This window comes from Phalangium opilio, unplaced genomic scaffold, assembly GCF_054372755.1.
Source record: "Phalangium opilio isolate 3A_F unplaced genomic scaffold, DU_Popi_V2 ptg000009l_1, whole genome shotgun sequence".
NCBI classification, from domain to species: domain Eukaryota; kingdom Metazoa; phylum Arthropoda; class Arachnida; order Opiliones; family Phalangiidae; genus Phalangium; species Phalangium opilio.
Window position 1 is genome coordinate 3,585,575 of NW_028324146.1, and position 19,789 is coordinate 3,605,363.

The 19,789-nt window shown below is 39.0% G+C and overlaps 1 protein-coding gene and 19 non-coding genes across 23 annotated transcripts in view; all 20 read left to right on the plus strand.

The window, feature by feature from the left end:
• Nucleotides 1-969: 969 nt before the first annotated feature.
• Nucleotides 970-19,789, plus strand: part of LOC149713222 (uncharacterized) — a 67,744-nt gene continuing 48,924 nt past the window's right edge. For 2 of the 4 annotated variants that reach the window (XR_016370981.1, XM_089847479.1), the window contains exons 1-10: nucleotides 970-2,269; nucleotides 2,689-2,842; nucleotides 3,954-4,099; nucleotides 4,491-5,127; nucleotides 9,172-9,498; nucleotides 10,106-10,297; nucleotides 12,369-12,596; nucleotides 13,189-13,314; nucleotides 13,404-13,463; nucleotides 13,619-13,789. Coding sequence is in view for 2 of the 4 variants with exons in the window: in XM_089847479.1 (XP_089703605.1) it covers nucleotides 2,117-2,269; nucleotides 2,689-2,842; nucleotides 3,954-4,099; nucleotides 4,491-5,127; nucleotides 9,172-9,498; nucleotides 10,106-10,297; nucleotides 12,369-12,596; nucleotides 13,189-13,314; nucleotides 13,404-13,463; nucleotides 13,619-13,789 (2,194 nt within the window). In the remaining 2 variants the exon portion in view is untranslated. Of the gene's footprint in view, nucleotides 2,270-2,688; nucleotides 2,843-3,953; nucleotides 4,100-4,490; nucleotides 5,128-9,171; nucleotides 9,499-10,105; nucleotides 10,298-12,368; nucleotides 12,601-13,188; nucleotides 13,315-13,403; nucleotides 13,464-13,618; nucleotides 13,908-19,789 lie in introns of those variants that run through there. The other 2 variants (XM_089847473.1, XR_016370982.1) reach the window with 2 other exon arrangements.
• On the plus strand, nucleotides 15,456-15,553 carry TRNAI-GAU (transfer RNA isoleucine (anticodon GAU)). The gene is made up of 2 exons: nucleotides 15,456-15,493; nucleotides 15,518-15,553. It is a non-coding gene; the product is annotated as a tRNA-Ile (tRNA).
• TRNAI-UAU (transfer RNA isoleucine (anticodon UAU)) lies at nucleotides 15,616-15,708 on the plus strand. The gene is given in 2 exon segments: nucleotides 15,616-15,653; nucleotides 15,673-15,708. It is a non-coding gene; the product is annotated as a tRNA-Ile (tRNA).
• Nucleotides 16,083-16,175, plus strand: TRNAI-UAU (transfer RNA isoleucine (anticodon UAU)). Its single transcript is given in 2 exon segments — nucleotides 16,083-16,120; nucleotides 16,140-16,175. It is a non-coding gene; the product is annotated as a tRNA-Ile (tRNA).
• Nucleotides 16,239-16,331, plus strand: TRNAI-UAU (transfer RNA isoleucine (anticodon UAU)). The gene is given in 2 exon segments: nucleotides 16,239-16,276; nucleotides 16,296-16,331. It is a non-coding gene; the product is annotated as a tRNA-Ile (tRNA).
• TRNAI-UAU (transfer RNA isoleucine (anticodon UAU)) lies at nucleotides 16,396-16,488 on the plus strand. Its single transcript is given in 2 exon segments — nucleotides 16,396-16,433; nucleotides 16,453-16,488. It is a non-coding gene; the product is annotated as a tRNA-Ile (tRNA).
• Nucleotides 16,553-16,645, plus strand: TRNAI-UAU (transfer RNA isoleucine (anticodon UAU)). Its single transcript is given in 2 exon segments — nucleotides 16,553-16,590; nucleotides 16,610-16,645. It is a non-coding gene; the product is annotated as a tRNA-Ile (tRNA).
• Nucleotides 16,709-16,801, plus strand: TRNAI-UAU (transfer RNA isoleucine (anticodon UAU)). The gene is given in 2 exon segments: nucleotides 16,709-16,746; nucleotides 16,766-16,801. It is a non-coding gene; the product is annotated as a tRNA-Ile (tRNA).
• Nucleotides 16,865-16,957, plus strand: TRNAI-UAU (transfer RNA isoleucine (anticodon UAU)). The gene is given in 2 exon segments: nucleotides 16,865-16,902; nucleotides 16,922-16,957. It is a non-coding gene; the product is annotated as a tRNA-Ile (tRNA).
• TRNAI-UAU (transfer RNA isoleucine (anticodon UAU)) lies at nucleotides 17,022-17,114 on the plus strand. The gene is given in 2 exon segments: nucleotides 17,022-17,059; nucleotides 17,079-17,114. It is a non-coding gene; the product is annotated as a tRNA-Ile (tRNA).
• On the plus strand, nucleotides 17,179-17,271 carry TRNAI-UAU (transfer RNA isoleucine (anticodon UAU)). Its single transcript is given in 2 exon segments — nucleotides 17,179-17,216; nucleotides 17,236-17,271. It is a non-coding gene; the product is annotated as a tRNA-Ile (tRNA).
• TRNAI-UAU (transfer RNA isoleucine (anticodon UAU)) lies at nucleotides 17,491-17,583 on the plus strand. Its single transcript is given in 2 exon segments — nucleotides 17,491-17,528; nucleotides 17,548-17,583. It is a non-coding gene; the product is annotated as a tRNA-Ile (tRNA).
• TRNAI-UAU (transfer RNA isoleucine (anticodon UAU)) lies at nucleotides 17,804-17,896 on the plus strand. The gene is given in 2 exon segments: nucleotides 17,804-17,841; nucleotides 17,861-17,896. It is a non-coding gene; the product is annotated as a tRNA-Ile (tRNA).
• Nucleotides 17,961-18,053, plus strand: TRNAI-UAU (transfer RNA isoleucine (anticodon UAU)). The gene is given in 2 exon segments: nucleotides 17,961-17,998; nucleotides 18,018-18,053. It is a non-coding gene; the product is annotated as a tRNA-Ile (tRNA).
• On the plus strand, nucleotides 18,117-18,209 carry TRNAI-UAU (transfer RNA isoleucine (anticodon UAU)). The gene is given in 2 exon segments: nucleotides 18,117-18,154; nucleotides 18,174-18,209. It is a non-coding gene; the product is annotated as a tRNA-Ile (tRNA).
• On the plus strand, nucleotides 18,586-18,678 carry TRNAI-UAU (transfer RNA isoleucine (anticodon UAU)). Its single transcript is given in 2 exon segments — nucleotides 18,586-18,623; nucleotides 18,643-18,678. It is a non-coding gene; the product is annotated as a tRNA-Ile (tRNA).
• TRNAI-UAU (transfer RNA isoleucine (anticodon UAU)) lies at nucleotides 18,742-18,834 on the plus strand. The gene is given in 2 exon segments: nucleotides 18,742-18,779; nucleotides 18,799-18,834. It is a non-coding gene; the product is annotated as a tRNA-Ile (tRNA).
• On the plus strand, nucleotides 18,899-18,991 carry TRNAI-UAU (transfer RNA isoleucine (anticodon UAU)). Its single transcript is given in 2 exon segments — nucleotides 18,899-18,936; nucleotides 18,956-18,991. It is a non-coding gene; the product is annotated as a tRNA-Ile (tRNA).
• Nucleotides 19,056-19,148, plus strand: TRNAI-UAU (transfer RNA isoleucine (anticodon UAU)). The gene is given in 2 exon segments: nucleotides 19,056-19,093; nucleotides 19,113-19,148. It is a non-coding gene; the product is annotated as a tRNA-Ile (tRNA).
• On the plus strand, nucleotides 19,524-19,616 carry TRNAI-UAU (transfer RNA isoleucine (anticodon UAU)). Its single transcript is given in 2 exon segments — nucleotides 19,524-19,561; nucleotides 19,581-19,616. It is a non-coding gene; the product is annotated as a tRNA-Ile (tRNA).

Below are 19,789 nucleotides of genomic sequence, written 5' to 3' on the forward strand. Positions count from 1 at the left end.
GCTATTCCTTAAGAGTAACTTCCCTGCATAATTTCAACTTGCTTCCTTTATGAAGCGATTTGTGCTGGGGGTTGATTTTCAATCAGACAGTTAAAACTAATTTTAACAATAACTATCAGCAAACAATACTTTTAGTTCTGTATACATGTATAGAAAGAAAATATTATATAAATAATCTGACTAAACAACTCTCATGGTTATAAAAAATGCAACCAACGCGACCCTTTTCCTTTTAGGGTTTTATAACAGGAGACACTAAAAGGATTTTAAGTTCGAAAAATGTCAGCCAAACAAAATTGATCTCGCCTCGACCTTAGCTGCCGCAATCACAGCTTAAATTTCGCCCCGACGTGAAAAAGTTCTAAAGGCGGGATCAATTTTCAGAAGCCCCTGGAGATCAACAGGACATGAAGGGGACGTGTTGTTCCTATGGTGACTGCTATTTCATTACTAAGGGAGAATCACAAAAGGGCGAACCCTAATGATTCTGGGTTTATTTATGAAAAATATTTATAAGTAACCTTTCGGTTAGATTGGGTTTTTTCTTTTTTTTTTGCTGGCTGTTTTTTCGCTAGAATTTAAAGTTAAAGTGTAAGTGTAATACAATTGTTGGGAGTGAGGCGCACTCCCATAAGCCAGGTTTCTGAACGATAATGATTGAGGCAATATGACAAATAACGGCGATTCTAAGCTATAGGTGTCGACACTCCTTCCGTCAACTCCCAAGCAAACCTCAGTTCCTTCCCTGTTTAATCGCACATATCCTTTACCACAAATATAGGTAACGCAAACCCGAGGAAACCTTTCCTACATGCGCTGCTTCATATAAGGTTAAAAAACAGTATTAAGGCAAGGTGATGTGAAAAAAAGTGGCGAATTTGATTTTAAAAACACTTGGTTTATTATTAAATTTGATATATTTGAGAAAGTGGTTCGGTTGTACCTTTGTTCTATATGCACGGTTGCAATTCGGTACCGAATTTGACCAAAATGCATAGTTGGCATCAGTAACACTAGGGGGAAGGTTTTAGAAGTGGTTTGCTTAGGTTCTACCAGTTTGTGTCCGAGAGTTCAAAGCTATAATACCGTTATGAGGTTCCCATTCTAAACCAGTTATATTTTAGCTTTAGAAATAAATCCTACTAATTAAGCATCATTTTATTCATTTTGAAAGCTGTAAAAACCTCATTATGCGGATATCTCACACCGGTGGCTCCAAAGAGTATTTAGTATTTAGTGTCTACACTGGAAACTCTTTTCCGTTTTCAATTCCCTTAAACAACTATGGGCAACGCCGGGTACCTTAGCTAGCAATAAAATTACTTGCCAAAGAATTCAACAAAGCATCACGCGGCTAAGAACCTCCACGTTTTGAGAAGAAAAGGTTACCACGGCAACCATAGCCTACTGGGTGTTATGGACACGAAATAAAGCTAAATTACTATTATTATTATTATTATAACCAGAACCATGATATTCTATTATACCGCCCCTAACGAGGACCTACTACGCGCATGGCAGCATGGCCCACAGTCACACGTGACAAACCACCTACCTTTCGAGAAAAGGAACATTAGCACTAAGCTACCAACAAACCTGTATCCTTACCTTACGTATCCTAACCTTACTATCTATCTTTCACTTCGATACTAACCTTTTTTCAAATGTATCTCCTTCGTTGCGTCAATACAAAACAAATAATGAAATTTTCATGAATCGGAATTCGGTGTGCCAAAGTTAAGGTTTCCACTCATTATTGTTAAGCTTTGCCGTCATAGTCAGTAACGTCACAAAATGTAGAGCAGACAAGATATATGAAAAGTTTCTTTTTCTTTATACTATTCTTCTCAAAAAACACTTAGCCTAAGCCAATTAAAAATCACAGTCCTTAGCAATCCAAATTGATAAACAGCTGACTCAATTTTTTCTTATCTTAAAATTTGATTAATAACACCTTTACATCTTTAAAAGGGTAAAACGCAATACTATAAACCGTCTTTAAAATATTTGTAAGAAAGATATCGTCCTTATCATTTCGCCGGCTGCGTTTAACGGTTCAATTTAAATTGATGTTACAGAGCTCGATTGACTTTTAGATATTTCGGTTACGTGCAATATGAGCTATTATTTGTGTGTCATTAGCTTGTACTTATTATTTGCATTAACAAAATCGTCAGCTGCCCTTAATTTGAAATTTATTGAAGATGTAAATGGAAATATCCTCGTGGAAGTGGAACACATTAACAAATTTACTTTGGACGAACTAATGGTAATTAAATATTTAAAATTTTTGTTATTGTATCTGTGGTCATGAGTAACAAGTTGAGAGAAACATTTAGTATATGCTTAGTTTTATACCAATAAAATTATTATGAAGTGTTTGTCCGGACTTCGGTTAGTCTGCCTCTGCTACCCTTCACGTTGAACAGACTTAGATATTACCTTCCAATATGCATTTTGGAAAATTTCTAGAAATAGGAAAACAAGGCGCTTTGTCCATATAGAAAGCAAACGCCATGTTTGAGGCTACATCCAAACAGCGAATACACAAAACCAAAGGGAAAAAACAATAGTATGTGAACTGAGGACTGAGCTATCAAAATTAGCATAGCGTATTGAACTATTAATGAACAAGTTTTGCAATAACATGACCAGTTAATGAACTTACTTACACTGTTCTATTTTTAGAAAGGAAACAAAGTTCGCTTAATTTGCGAAGACCGTGATTCTCTAACTTCAGAGACTAGGAAAAACATTAAGGTGAAATTATGGGTTACGAGCTCTACAGCAGACTACGATTCAATCGTCGCCGTCAAAGTTTTGGAAACGTCCACCCGAAAAGGTATGCCATAAAACCAAAGTTGAACATCATTATTTCCCTTCCTTTGATGTTTAGTATGAACTATTCATATGCTTGAAATTTTAACAATTAAAAGGACACTTTATTGTCCAGTGTTCACAATATGTGTAGAATAAAGACTATTCCTGTAATTACTTGTTGAGAAACCAACGCGCAGGGGCGGCGGTGTCTCTTCCGACTCGCTCAAAGGCAACGCCAGATGTAGCCAGAGTTCACTAAACGTTGGAGACTAGCCAACTCGAACTGCCTCTAGCGGTGCTTCTTGACGCACCCCTACGCCCTGTAGAGTTCTCTTCACTCATGTCAATAATGGAATGCTCTATATATTCAAAAGTTTCCAAGCCGAACACATGGCTTGACTTCACTTGTCTGACTCATAGTTTTTAAGCGTGCATTGGACTAAGTATTTTCACGCGTGAATATGAGTGAAATTGGTCAGCATTTTCTTCCTTAAAACGGACTAATTCATACCAGATATTAATGGGTTTATCCTGGAAATTATGAAACTCAAAGCTTTCTATAGTATTCAGAACTGTTAGTCAAAATTGTATATGACGTAAGTAAAAGAGCCAAAAATAATGGTCGTCACAAAAGATACGTTTTTAAACTCCTGAAAGAAATCCATAGCAGGAGAAGAAGGACCTTCAGCTATGGAGCTTGTTTCAAGCCAAACGTTTTCCCAACTAGCCAGTACTGGTTCTAGAAGTGCGATTAGTTCAAGGAAAACAGTAATTTTGCGCCCCACCTTAAACAATTGATCAAAATGTCTAGGAGGCTCTATTGAAACAGACGTTGTTGGAAAATTTCTGAATTGTGCGCCATCAGTGGGGAACTAACTAAACTTAAGGCTTGGTGTGTACCAAGCCTAACATTTAGTTTGTTCTCAACTGCTGGGGCACAATTTAGTCCTTATTAGCTTGTAGCTACTGAGATGGTTTTGAATATACTTCGAGTTTTATTTTTTCCATGAGAGAAGTCAGTAAGTTCTGATATTACTAAAAAAAATAGTAATAATTCTGGTTAAATTCATGATATCTTTTAGATAGAATAGTAATCGCAATAAGAATATTTAAAATTTATTTGTCTTTGACAGGAAAACGTAAAACTGAAAATTATGATGGCATCATCGTCTATAAACGTAATATAAGACAATCATCCTTTGGCGAAACAATTACCCTAAATTGCGAAAACTTGAAAAATCCTGAAAATTCGAGAGTCAAACGATGGTCATGGTTTAAAGTAAGAACTGCAATAATTTTTCCAAACGAGTGAATAAAACAGTGAGACAACCATATTTAACGATTTATATTGTTTAAAATATCTGGCATGTTAAAAGTCATGTCAGTAAAAGTCTCAGCCCTATGGAACTAACGAAACGTTTCTGTATTATAATTTTAAATAGATACGCTCGCTAAGAGTTGACGAATAATTGTGCGTTGAAATTGTTTTTAAACATGAAAAGCTAAAAACCCTTTTAACGCATTTGTTTAAGGATATTGTGCTTCTTGAAAAAATAACTTCCAAAGCGCGTTTGGATGCTTTGCCGTATACTCATTATTTTCTTTACTGTCGATCTTTTATATTTTAAGCTAATATAATTTGCACTTAAACTTAAATCATTGTTTTTCAGAATACAGAAAAACCTGTCAAAGAAACGGAAAAAACCACTGTGTCAACAACGTCCACTGTTGCAACTTCAGACCCGGATGATATATTTAATACATTGCCGACGGAAGATGATTGGTGGAGGGTGACGCCAGAAGACGAATGGTGGCCGATCAAGTTACCAGAAACAACAACAACTGAAACGAGCCTAGTTGATTCTGAACTTTCCAAAGATACGATCACCAAAATTGAAAATCCGCATAACTTGAAATTGCGTAATGAAACGTCTAAAGAAGCTGATACTGAATTTGATAAAGGAACTCTGGTTAAAAACGACCCTGGATTCTCCGAAACAACCAATGTTGCAACTTCAGACCCGGCTGATATATTTAATACATTTCCACCGGAAGATGACTGGTGGAGGGTGATGCCAGAGAACGAATGGTGGCCGATCAAGTCAGCAGATGATATATTTCCAGAAACAACAACAACTGAAACGAGCCTTGCAGATTCTGAACTTTCCAAAGATATTGAAAATTCGAATAACTTAAAATTGCGTAATGCAACATCTAAAGAAGCTGATACTGAATTTGAGAAAGGAACTTTGGTTAAAAACAACCCTGGAATATCTCAAACAACCACGCCCGAAAGGAAGATTGCTGGTAACTATAATTTTGTGTTCAGAGCACTTTATGTATACAGTACCAAGACAAAGGTCACTCCCATAATTACGTCGTTCAATCAAGTTATGATTAATGGGAGATTAAAATTGGAAAAAACAATTGCAATCGATTAAAGAAAACTTACTAAAATATATTGTAATCTAGGATAAGTAATAGTCCCGATTGACTAATTATCAAGACCTAGACCACCTGGTGGCATTTTGAAGGAACGTTATGTAAAAAACACTCCTTACACGGTAAAAAAAAGGGTTCTTCGAGGGTTTTCAATAGAACTCTTACGTTCTTGTTGGAACGCTCAAGGTTCCCAGAGGTGGATGAAGGTTCACAGTAGAACAGGAAGGTTCTTAGCAGATCGTATCTAATTAAAAGGGTTCTTGTAATAACGTGTGGGGTTTTAATAGATCCTTGAAGGTTCTTGAAAGAACATTCGGGTTCTTGAAAGATCCATGAAGGTTCTTGAAAGACCATTCGGGTTCTTGAAAGATCCTTGAACGTTCTTGAAAGAACATTTGGGTTCTTGCGAGAGCCTTCACGGTTCGTGAAAGAACATTCAAGTTCTCGATAGATCCTTGAGGGTTCGTGAAAGAACATTTCGGTTCTCGATAGATACTTGAGGGGTCATGAAAAAAATACGGGTTCGTGAAAGAACACTGTTAGAAAAAAAGGTGTTTCGTGGGTGTTTGGAAATACCTTGAGGTGGGTATATACTCTTTTTAGGGTGTTTTGTAACTGAGATAGTGTTTTCTCCGTAAAAAGGTGCTAGTTGACTCTTTTAGGTATTTTTTAAAGGAAATGGCGATTCACTGGTACGTAGAAACACCTTTAGGTTTTAGTAACTCTTCCAGGTGTGCTATAATCTGAAGGGTGTTTTCTGTTTCAGTTGGAAGGTGTTCTATCAATGGGTGCTTAGGAAAACGGCAGGGTGTTAATTGACCCTTATTGAAATGTTTTTAAACGGAAATACAAGCCGCGTTTACACGAGCGTGCACGAACCGTTGCCAACGCATTGGAAACGATTTGAAACCACGTGTAAACACAACCGTTTATAATCGAACCAATTCCGAATCGCATTGTTGTTTAATATAAAACTGTTTGAATGGTGCGGATAAACACCTTTGGGCTTTACTTAACACTTTTTTACCTCACATGGTGTATTTTTAAGTTAAAGGTTTTTTGATATGAGCTTAGAGCGTGAAGGGTGAAGAGAAAAATCATCTACTAATTCTCCCTGCATAGTGAAACATCCTAAAAAATCCCAAGCTTTTAAAAATCAAAAAAATATTATAATTCTTCGGGGATTCATACTTATTTTGAATTTTCAATCATTGGGAAATAATAATCGGAGAGTTCAATATGCTGGAATGTCTTGGAATTAGAGTAATTCATAAAAATCACCTGAATTTTCCCTTAACACCGGTTTTTACCTCTCCGAGTGACGATGACGTCACGAAGAGGTATAACACTGGACGTTTCTGTGTGTGTCTGTTTGTCACCACGTTTGCAGTTGGCAAATCGGAGCAACCGTGTTCACAATTCCCGGACCGCGTTCGCAGTTAACAGAAATTAGGAAAATTCTACTTCATTACGTTATCTCCACACTTGTCTTTCATATGGTATATACCACATACACACCAATCTGCAACATTGGCTTCTACTCCATTAACAACGTTGGGGTTAAAATGTACGCGCGATCGGCTACGGTTACGAGAACCGTTTAGCTTCCCAATGGCAGGGCTTCCACCAAATGCTCACGCAATTACACTTATTCGTATCACTTGTGAATGAATCGCCTTATATACCCTAAATTTTCAAACATTGTGAAAACGGTGTACGCTAGAAGTCAAACGTCAAAAATAGCTATGTTTAAATTCATTTTAAGAATAACGTTTCTTAAAACGGCTTAACTAGAATTAAGGAAAAATACTGACGATTAAAAAAATTAATATCAGTTATATTTATTTAATTATTTAAGATAATCTTCTTTTCTACGGAACGACACAAGTGCAAGTTTATATAGAACGAGTAATGAAGATTGCATATGAATAGAAACACAAGGTTAATATAAAGCGAGTAGGATGAAATAATCTCTTACAAAATCATAACATTTTTTTATTGCTGAATATTAAATGAAAATATGTTAAATATATTTCGGCATTACGATTCCTTTCGTAGTTTTGTAGCTACAAAGCTCTGTTTCATTTCAATATTCCAAGAAATTAATTTATTATTAATATTTCAAATTTGGTGTTTACTCTTTAATTCAGCTTTACTACATTTATACAGGGTGTTTGTGAAAAGTCCATCAATAATGAAAGCGCGTATTTATTGGGCCATTTTGAGTCGAAAATGTTCTATGACATTTTGCCGTCCGAGCCACGGTTTTCGAGTTATGATTTGAATATTTTAGGGATGACCCCTTCATTAAATTAGCGCTGTCTTTCAATTTCTTAATTAAATTTAAGGGGTCATCCGTAAATTACTCCAATCATAACTTGAAAACAGTGGCCCGAACGGAAAAATGTCATAGAACATTTTCGACTCAAAATGTTCTATGACATTTTGCCGTCCGAGCCACGGTTTTCGAGTTATGATTTGAATATTTTAGGGATGACCCCTTCATTAAATTAGCGCTGTCTTTCAATTTCTTAATTAAATTTAAGGGGTCATCCGTAAATTACTCCAATCATAACTTGAAAACAGTGGCCCGAACGGAAAAATGTCATAGAACATTTTCGACTCAAAATGGCCCAATAAATACCCCCTTTCATTATTGATGGACCTTTCACAAACACCCTGTATATAGTGGTGAAGAGTTTTAAAAAAGTCACCAAGAGAGAAAAATTGAAAATCATTGTTATGATTGCAACCTAACACTGTTAAAATAAGAACCTCTATAAGGTGGTCATATGATATAATATAATTCCAACGGAGTTGAAACAAACGAGGGCTCTGAGTCAAAATAAATCAGGTTCAGATTTGAACTAAACCGGGTTCAGAGTCGAGCTATACGGGTTCTGGGTTGATTGCAACACGGTTCTTAGGCGTTCTCAACACGGTTCAGAGTCAAACTACATGGAGTTCTGGGTCTAACTCAATACGGTTCTTAGCCGTACGAAACAGGGTTCTTAGGCTAACTCGACAGGGTTCTGAGCCAAACTCGACAGGGTTCAGAGTCGAACTCGACATGATTCAGAGTCAAACTACACAGCGTTCGGATTATAACTAAACAGGGTTCTGGGTCGAACTAAACCGGGTTCTGGATCGAACTAAACAGGGTTCTGAGTCGAACTAAACCGGGTTCTGGATCGAACTAAACAGGGTTCTGGATCGAACTAAACAGGGTTCTGGGTCGAACTAAACCGGGTTCTGGATCGAACTAAACAGGGTTCTGAGTCGAATAAACCGGTTTTTGGGTTTAACGCAATACGGTTCTTAGCCGTACGAAGTGGGGTTAAGAGTCGAACTAAACCAGGTTCAGAGTCGAACTAAACCAGGTTCAGAGTCGAACTCAACACGGTTCTCAGTCAACCTACACATGGTTCCGATTACAACTGAACAAGGTTTTGAAGCACACGCCACATGATTCAGGGAGGAACCTAATACGGTTCCAAAAGAAACTAACTTGGTTCAAAGAAAAACCCCAGCTCGGATCGTAGATGAACTCCTTAGGGCTTTATAGAGAACTCATATCAAAGGGTTCTATGTAGATCAAAAAAGGGTTTAAAATAGGGGACAAGCGTTAAGAACCCTTTTCTCGGCGAAGTAGAACCTTTTTTCTTAGAGTGTACGCAATGAGGTCCTACGTTTCAACCGATTTCGTTAACATTTAGTGTAAAGGTTCGCTATATACTATACACGGAGTTTTTGAACTTTGGCATTGGTTATACCACCATATTTTAAAATAGCGATCTAGGACTTAAACAAGAATGTCCTAAAGTGCAACGGCGTGTTCCATTTTTAATTTATCATTGAAAGTTTTTAATATTTAATTTTACAACCAATTTAATTCTTCCTGGTTTTTAGGCAAGGATCTGTCTGAAACAAAAAGACTGAGGTCCGAAACCGAGATTGCCACAAATCACTTTTTAGCGAATGGACTAACCGGTGTTGGTACACCAATTCCGAAGGATGTCGTTGACCAAGGTATTCATTACGGGGCTGTGAAGTATAACCCTTGCGACGAATGTTTGCAGTTCAACGCCAATTGCACCCCTAACTACTTTCAACAATCTGAAATCTCCTGTCAATGTCCAAACAAATTCACTTTCAAACCATCGTGCTACACAGGATTGAAATTTCGCTGCGATTGCCCCAAAGGGAAGACGTACGACAATGAAGGGCGATGTATCGGTAATATTATTTGTAGTTCCCAACGTCACAAATGCTTCCCAAAGTTCTAAGAGGTCACTTTTCACCGTTTCGATTTTCAGGAAACATGTAATAGTATCCCCAATAGGATGAGTGTTTTTTTAAAGATTCGTTTGCTTGGTATTTGGGTGGCTTGGGTTAATTTTTGATAACTGGATCCTTCAAATTACTGCAATTTGAATGAAATTAAAATTTGTATTGTTTAAAAACAACGAAACAGCAAATAACATGGCTTGGAATCTTGGATTTGGGCAACTTAGTTAAGAGCTTAAGGCTTTGGTGATTCCAAATTTCATAATGATTTTAAGAGTGCTGTTCGTTCGTTGTGTTCATAGAGAAAAACTAATGGCATAACGTGTCTATTCAGTACTACTTGTGACGTCAACAAAATGAGTTTTAATCATTTTAAATCCACCTGGTTGTGTCCAGAGAATTTTAGGAATTATGTGGTAGATATTCATTCACATACACGGGAGTTCAAAGCATAAGTGACCCTTATAATTTTGAACCCTAAAACCTGCCATATGCAGTCAACAGCTCAATTAATGGAATGCATATTTTAATTTTGGTGCCTTATTTCTCTTTTAAGTAAACGTTTGCAATATTAGAGGCAGAAAAGAATGTTCCAAGAAAGGTGCAAGATGTCGATTGAATCATCAAGACCCAACCAGATACGATTGTTTATGTCGGAAAGGAAATTTCATGGGTCCCAATGAAAAATGTATTCCGGTCGCTGATACCAAGATAAGAGTGTACGATGAATCTCAAACTGTCCGTCAAGGTAAATGTTTCTATGAAAACTGATAGTGTATGATTTAGCAAAGGTCCGGGTACAAGAGTAACGAACTTTTCATTCTCGCTGGCATTAATTGCTTTGGTCCCATTAAACCGAATTCCCATTCGACAGAAGGGGTTTTTTTTGGGGTCCCATTCGACCGAACGTAGCCAAAGGTGCGGTTTTATTATAGTCCCATTGGACCTAAATTCTATTGAACTGGAAGAAGACATACTGTGTGGTTTTGCATTAAATATATTTTTAATTTCACAACTTATTATTGTTAAAATAAATGTGAGTTGAAAATGTATTACTGCACTTATTTAAACTACGTTTTAATTACGGCGAACCTCACCTACCCTAGCCTAACCTAACCTAACGTAACCTAACCAAACGTAACCTAACCTAACCTAACCCAACCCAACCTTGTTTGGAGGTAAAAAGATTATTTATATGAGTATTAAAAGCCCGCCTCTTACCACGAACAATTTATTAGCAATAATAGAAATATTTTGGAAAAGATGTCAGATAATTAATTGGAGAATATTTTGGAAAAGGTGGCAGCTAATTAATTGGAGAATATTTTGGAAAAGGTGGCAGCTAATTAATAGGAGAATATTTTGGAAAAGGTGGCAGCTAATTAATAGGAAAATCTTTTGGAAAAGGTGGCAGCTAATTAATAGGAGAATATTTTAGAAAAGGTGGTAGCTAATTAAAAGGAGAATATTTTGGAAAATGTGGCAGCTAATTAGTAGGAGAATGTTTTGGAAAAGGTTGCAGCTAATTAATAGGAGAATATTTTGGAAAAGGTGGCAGCTAATTAATAGGAGAATGTTTTGGAAAATGTGGTAGCTAATTAAAAGGAGAATATATTGGAAAAGGTGGTAGCTAGTTAAAAGGAGAATATTTTGGAAAATGTGGAAGCTAATTAGTAAGAGAATGTTTTGGAAAAGGTTGCAGCTAATTAATAGGAGAATATTTTGAAAAAGGTGGCAGCTAATTAATAGGAAAATCTTTTGGAAAAGGTGGCAGTTAATTAATAGGAGAATGTTTTGGAAAAGGTGTTAGCTATTTAAAGGGATAATATTTTGGAAAAGGTGGTAGCTAATTAAAAGGAGCATATTTTGGAAAAGGTGTCAACGAATTATTGGAATCAATCCAAACCAAACCTAAACTAACCTAACCTAACCTAACCTAACCTAACCTATACTAACCTAACCTAACCTATGCTAACCTAACTTAACCTAACCTAACCCAACCCAACCCACCCGAAACCAAAATATTAAAATTTTAATTTAAAATTTAAAGACATTGATGGAACTACCATTAAGACTGTACTTCATTTTAAGCACAATTTGTTTATTAATTCTATATATCTCTTGCCTTGAAAGGAATGAAAGTGAGCGTTTTAATTAGTATCACGAATCATTTACTTTTAATATTATTAACATACCTTTCGGAGATTCGAACCAACAACCTATCGCTTCGCAGTCCAACATCGTATCCACTACACCACCGAATCGCTGACGGCTACAATGTTTCAAGTTATAGTCATGTATTTTTAGGGGCATATTCGGACGATTGGGATTTCGGTCCATCGGGAATATAGCCATTGGGCTGGAAATCTAAAATCATTGCGGGATATTCAGTCGAATGGGATTTCGGTCCATTGGGAATTCGGTTGAAAGGAACGATACCCATTAATTAGTATTAGTGACTATCAAATGCACTGGCTAGGCAGGGAATTAGAGGATTAGTTTCTTAAATTTCACTGAAACTTATGAATTTGCCATTAAAGCACATTTTAATAACTGACTGATTGCACTATCTAAAGCACCACTTGACCGACTGTGCTGTAACCAGATTTTTTGGTAAGGCTTAAGGTTATATTAAATAATTGAAACTCGGATGTCTCATTTTTATCCAGGCTTCATATTGAAATTTCGTATAGTTAAGATACTAATACTTTAGAACAATTACCATATAATATTGCTATTTGGAGCTTTAGGTTCCGTCACGCTGTTTGCACAAAGTTAAGCGCAAAAACGAGATATAAATTATCCATACCTCGTTTTAGGTCAAACAGTGTTTATCCGTTGTCGAGACGAGGGTAGATTGCGTCTTCAGCTTCATTGGAAACGTCCTGGGAACCTAACGCTTTCCAAATTTGCCATAATCGACGAGCCCGACTACCTAGTGATTCCATATTCGCAACCAAGCGACAGTGGCGCGTATTACTGCTTCGCCGGGCAAAAGTACTCGAGGAGGGTCCCACAGAAAATTGCACGGCTCAATGTTATTCCAAGCAAGTAAAACCATAAAAAACATAATAATAATTAATACAGTGAAGGAAATTGTTTAATGGAGGTGCGTTTCCGAGTAAATCTAGTTATCTGTAAATGTTCGTAAATGCGATCCTTAGTGAGGCAGATAAAATAGTTATAAAGAACAAAGTTGACACTTTTGATTGTAGTAAAGCTGAATTTCTCAAGAAGTTAGGGATTCTTGCCTTGTTGCAAATAGGGACATATAGCAGGGGTTTATCTTGAAAACGGGATGAGAATGTCCTGGGCAACTCTTAATTAAGACAATTCTACTCCAAAGTATTTACTGTCTCTTTGTACAAAACTAACCTAGTTTGGTGAATACGGATTTTTACTCGGAAAACATTTTTCATTAGCGAATCTCACTGAGTGTCATATTGTTAAGATTTTATATAAACCACAATAACTGTCTACCAATAACATACCAGGTATTTAATAGAACAATTAAAAATAATTTGTAATTAAATAGCCTAATAGCGAACTAAGAAGCATGACCTCGTGAAGTATTTGAACGTGTTTTAACATTATCACTCTCCTATATATCAACAGCGTCAATATGTTGTTTTTAAATAGGTCTCTGCTCACAGCGCCAATTTGAATGTAAAAATACGAAGCAATGCATTGATTCTCGGAAGGTTTGTGATGGTCGAATGGATTGTCATGATAATACAGACGAATTGGCGTGCCAGTGGAATCAAGGTAAGAAAATACTTTTAAATATTAGGGTTTGAAGGGTGAAGCGAAGTTATAATGTTCTTAAAAAAAGAGCTATATAAAAATCATTTCAGGGGAATATCCTAATGACATTAAAATTCAACTTCATCAAGTACCGAGGATAGCAATACAAGGTAATAAGACTTCAGTAACATGGGGTTTTAAAACACTTGCCAATCGGCAATACAACGTTTGTTTGCATATACAATGCTATGGTCAAATTTAGTGCTGCCGATATGGGAAATTCTCTTGCAATTGGTTCTATTTCATATTATTTGTGTAAATTTAGGTTCGGATATCCGAATGTTCTGCAGCGATGAAGGTCCGAGGCGACTTTCGGTCGAATGGTTTCGCAGCGATAATCGACCACTGCCCCTTAGATCAGTGGTTAGGGGTGGCTATTTGCTGCTTAAAAATGTTAAACCAAGAGATTCAGGGTATTATGTTTGTAAGGCGGATGGTATCCTTCTAACAAAAAGTTGCTGTCAGGAAAATCTTTACCTTGAGATCAGACCTCAAAATTTGGCTACATTCTCGGGTGTTCGTACTAATTAATAAACAAGTTGGAAAAACCAAAATGTTACCTCTCCGAGTCAAGAGGACTACTTACAAACTTATTTACCTAGATATGGAATTATTTCTCTCTTTTTTTAAGTAAAAATTTACGAATTATTAAAGCAGTATTCCAAGCCTAGAGAATATATAGTAAAGCAGTTTAAGCAGATGACATTTTACATCCAATAAGAATGTGCCTAGGACACATGAAATCAGTCAATGGAGAAAAAACAGGAAATCAAGTGTATAACTTTGGGAGAAATATAAACTTTATGTGTTTGAAAAGGCCCAATTGTCTACGAATCTACTTTTAACCCTATATTCTCAAAGCTACATTTTAAACTGGTTTTGCAAGTAAAAACACTATGGTCCCGTTTCACCTCATATAATTTCCTAGTTTGCCAACACGAGTGTTAACGTTAAATATCACCAAAGCTGATTTGTGGTTAGATGCAGTGAAAGTCAATGCGCACCATACCAAGAATGAAAACTCCGAAGCTACAACCCGATTACATTTAGCCCTTTCACTGATCTAATTGCAACCATGGTGCTTACTTCTATTATAAAATCTAGACCTTATTTAAACGTGAACTTAACTTTCGGCTCACTCTGAACCGTTAATGTCTCTTTATTACACACACGCAAATGAAAACCCCTAGTTTACAAAATCTCGGGTCTCAATCAGACCCTCTTTAGCTCACTAAGCCTATCACGGGTAACATTTGATTTACCCGACGGAGTATAGGATTTAGTTTTCTTATTGCAATCACAATAGAAAGTATTATTCTATATACAGATGTAGTATGGCTTAAGTAATATAAAAACAGCCATTTCAAATAATAATATATAAAAATATCCCTTGAATATCAAAATGAAACAGAGCTTTAAAGCTACAAAACTACTAAAGACATAGTAATTACGAAAAATATTTCCACAAATTGCTTTATATTATAAAAATAAGGAAATATTAATGTTCTGTAGGATTTCTTTACACATCAACACAAGGCAAACTGCTAACGCGGCGCACTAGTGTAACAACGGACGGACACACACAGACAATGTTCATGAGGGATGGACAAAAGGCCAGATGATGGTGGTGCTTGAATGTGTCCATGCAATTGGTCGTTAATTTTCGGAACATATGCTCATACTCTGTGGCGCAATTGGTTAGCGCACGGTACTTATACAGCAGTATCTCGCGAGATATGCCGGGGTTGCGAGTTCGAGCCTCGCAAGGGAAAATCAGTTATAACTGCTTGAATGTGTACTCTCAATTGGTTAGCTCACGGTACTTATACAGCAGTATCTCGCGAGATATGCCGGGGTTGCGAGTTCGAGCCTCGCCAGGGAAAATCAGTTATAACTGCTTGAATGTGTCCTCTCAATTGGTCGTTAATTTAAGTCTTAAATACTCATCCCCTGAGGCGCAATTAGTTAGCGCACGGTACTTAAACAGCAGTATCTAGCGAGATATGCCGCGGTTGCGAGTTCGAGCCTCGCCAGGGGAAATCAGTTTTAACTGCTTGAATGTGTCCTTGCTATTGGTCGTTAATTTTTGTCATAGTTTTTCATCCCCTGTGGCGCAATTGGTTAGCGCACGGTACTGATACAGCGGTATCTACCGATATACTGTATGCCGGGGTTGCGAGTTCGAGCCTCGCCAGGGGAAATCAGTTTTAACTGCTTGAATGTGTCCTTGCAATGGGCGTTAATTTTAGTCTCATATAATAATCCCCTGTGGCGCAATTGGTTAGCGCACGGTATTTATACAGCAGTATCTAGCGAGATATGCCGAGGTCGCGAGTTCGAGCATCGCCAGGGGAAGTCAGTCTTAACTGCTTGAATGTTACCTTGCTATTGGTCGTTAATTTTCGTTTTATATACTCATCCCCTGTGGAGCAATTGGTTAGCGCACGGTACTTATACAGCAGTATCTAGCGAGATATGCCGGGGTTGCGAGTTCGAGCCTCGACAGGGGGAATCATTTTTTACTGCTTGAATGTGTCCTTGCTATTGGTCGTTAATTTTCGTCACATATACTCATCCCCTGTGGCGCAATTGGTTAGCGCACGGTATTATACAGCAGTATCTAGCGAGATATGACGGGGTTGCGAGTTCGAGCCTCGCCAGGGGAAGTCAGTCTTAACTGCTTGAATGTGTCCTTGCTATTGGTCGTTAATTTTCGTCACATATACCCATCCCCTGTGGCGCAATTGGTTAGCGCACGGTACTTATACAGCAGTATCTAGCGAGATATGCCGGGGTTGCGAGTTCGAGCCTCGCCAGGGGAAATCAGTTTTAACTGCTTGAATGTGCCCTTGCATTTGGTCGTTAATTTTCGTCACATATACTCATCCCCTGTGGCGCAATTGGTTAGCGCACGGTACTTATACAGCAGTATCTAGCGAGATATGCCGGGGTTGCGAGTTCGAGCCTCGCCAGGGGAATTTAGTTTTAATTGCTTGAATGTGTCCTTGCAATTGGTCGTTTGATTTTCGTCACATATTCGCATCCCCTGTGGCGCAATTGGTTAGCGCACGGTACTTATACAGCAGTATCTAGCGAGATATGCCGGGGTTGCGAGTTCGAGCCTCGCCAGGGGAATTCAGTTTTAACTTCTTGAATGGGTCCTTGCAATTGGTCGTTTGATTTTCGTCAGATATTCTCATCCCCTGTGGCGAAATTGGTTAACGCACGGTACTTATACAGCTATATCTAGCGAGATATGTCGGGGTTGCGAGTTCGAGCCTCGCCAGGGGAAATCAGTTTTAACTGCTTGAATGTGTCCTTGCTATTGGTCGTTAATTTTCGTCGCATATACTCATCCCCTGTGGCGCAATTGGTTAGCGCACGGTACTTATACAGCAGTATTTAGCGAGATATGCCGGGGTTGCGAGTTCGAGCCTCGCCAGGGGAAATCAGTTTTAACTGCTTGAATGTGTCCTTGCTATTGGTCGTTAATTTTCGTCACATATACTCATCCCCTGTGGCGCAATTGGTTAGCGCACGGTACATATACAGCAGTATCTAGCGAGATATGCCGGGGTTGCGAGTTCGAGCCTCGCCAGGGGAATTCAGTTTTAACTGCTTGAATGTGTCCTTGCAATTGGTCGTTTGATTTTCGTCACATATTCTCATCCCCTGTGGCGCAATTGGTTAGCGCACGGTACTTATACAGCAGTATCTAGCGAGATATGCCGGGGTTGCGAGTTCGAGCCTCGCCAGGGGAAATCAGTTTTAACAGCTTGAATGTGTCCTTGCAATTGGTCGTTTGATTTTCGTCACATATTCGCATCCCCTGTGGCGCAATTGGTTAGCGCACGGTACTTATACAGCAGTATCTAGCGAGATATGCCGGGGTTGCGAGTTCGAGCCTCGCCAGGGGAAATCAGTTTTAACAGCTTGAATGTGTCCTTGCAATTGTTGTTTGATTTTCGTCTCATATTCTCATCCCCTGTGGCGAAATTGGTTAGCGCACGGTACTAATACAGCTAAATCTAGCGAGATATGTCGGGGTTGCGAGTTCGAGCCTCGCCAGGGAAAATCAGTTTTAACTGCTTGAATGTGTCCTTGCTATTGGTCGTTAATTTTCGTCACATATACTCATCCCCTGTGGCGCAATTGGTTAGCGCACGGTACTTATACAGCAGTATCTAGCGAGATATGCCGGGGTTGCGAGTTCGAGCCTCGCCAGGGGAATTCAGTTTTAACTGCTTGAATGTGTCCTTGCAATTGGTCGTTTGATTTTCTTCAGATAGTCTCATGCCCTGTGGCGAAATTGGTTAACGCACGGTACTTATACAGCTATATCTAGCGAGATATGTCGGGGTTGCGAGTTCGAGCCTCGCCAGGGGAAATCAGTTTTAACTGCTTGAATGTGTCCTTGCTATTGGTCGTTAATTTTCGTCATATATACTCATCCCCTGTGGCGCAATTGGTTAGCGCACGGTACTTATACAGCAGTATCTAGCGAGATATGCCGGGGTTGCGAGTTCGAGCCTCGCAAGGGGAATTTAGTTTTAATTGCTTGAATGTGTCCTTGCAATTGGTCGTTTGATTTTCGTCACATATTCGCATCCCCTGTGGCGCAATTGGTTAGCGCACGGTACTTATACAGCAGTATTTAGCGAGATATGCCGGGGTTGCGAGTTCGAGCCTCGCCAGGGGAAATCAGTTTTAACTGCTTGAATGTGTCCTTGCTATTGGTCGTTAATTTTCGTCACATATACTCATCCCCTGTGGCGCAATTGGTTAGCGCACGGTACTTATACAGCAGTATCTAGCGAGATATGCCGGGGTTGCGAGTTCGAGCCTCGCCAGGGGAATTCAGTTTTAACTGCTTGAATGTGTCCTTGCAATTGGTCGTTTGATTTTCGTCACATATTCTCATCCCCTGTGGCGCAATTGGTTAGCGCACGGTACTTATACAGCAGTATCTAGCGAGATATGCCGGGGTTGCGTGTTCGTGCCTCGCCAGGGGAAATCAGTTTTAACAGCTTGAATGTGTCCTTGCAATTGTTGTTTTATTTTCGTCAGATATTCTCATCCCCTGTGGCGAATTTGGTAAACGCACGGTACTTATACAGCTATATCTAGCGAGATATGTCGGGGTTGCGAGTTCGAGCCTCGCCAGGGGAAATCAGTTTTAACTGCTTGAATGTGTCCTTGCTATTGGTCGTTAATTTTCGTCGCATATACTCATCCCCTGTGGCGCAATTGGTTAGCGCACGGTACTTATACAGCAGTATTTAGCGAGATATGCCGGGGTTGCGAGTTCGAGCCTCGCCAGGGGAAATCAGTTTTAACTGCTTGAATGTGTCCTTGCTATTGGTCGTTAATTTTCGTCACATCTACTCATCCCCTGTGGCGCAATTGGTTAGCGCACGGTACTTATACAGCAGTATCTAGCGAGATATGCCGGGGTTGCGAGTTCGAGCCTCGCCAGGGGAATTCAGTTTTAACTGCTTGAATGTGTCCTTGCAATTGGTCGTTTGATTTTCGTCACATATTCTCATCCCCTGTGGCGCAATTGGTTAGCGCACGGTACTTATACAGCAGTATCTAGCGAGATATGCCGGGGTTGCGAGTTCGAGCCTCGCCAGGGGAATTTAGTTTTAATTGCTTGAATGTGTCCTTGCAATTGGTCGTTTGATTTTCGTCACATATTCGCATCCCCTGTGGCGCAATTGGTTAGCGCACGGTACTTATACAGCAGTATCTAGCGAGATATGCCGGGGTTGCGAGTTCGAGCCTCGCCAGGGGAAATCAGTTTTAAATGCTTGAATGTGTCCTTGCTATTGGTCGTTAATTTTCGTCACATATACTCATCCCCTGTGGCGCAATTGGTTAGCGCACGGTACTTATACAGCAGTATTTAGCGAGATATGCCGGGGTTGCGTGTTCGTGCCTCGCCAGGGGAAATCAGTTTTAACAGCTTGAATGTGTCCTTGCAATTGTTGTTTTATTTTCGTCAGATATTCTCATCCCCTGTGGCGAATTTGGTAAACGCACGGTACTTATACAGCTATATCTAGCGAGATATGTCGGGGTTGCGAGTTCGAGCCTCGCCAGGGGAAATCAGTTTTAACTGCTTGAATGTGTCCTTGCTATTGGTCGTTAATTTTCGTCGCATATACTCATCCCCTGTGGCGCAATTGGTTAGCGCACGGTACTTATACAGCAGTATTTAGCGAGATATGCCGGGGTTGCGAGTTCGAGCCTCGCCAGGGGAAATCAGTTTTAACAGCTTGAATGTGTCCTTGCAATTGTTGTTTGATTTTCGTCTCATATTCTCATCCCCTGTGGCGAAATTGGTTAGCGCACGGTACTAATACAGCTAAATCTAGCGAGATATGTCGGGGTTGCGAGTTCGAGCCTCGCCAGGGAAAATCAGTTTTAACTGCTT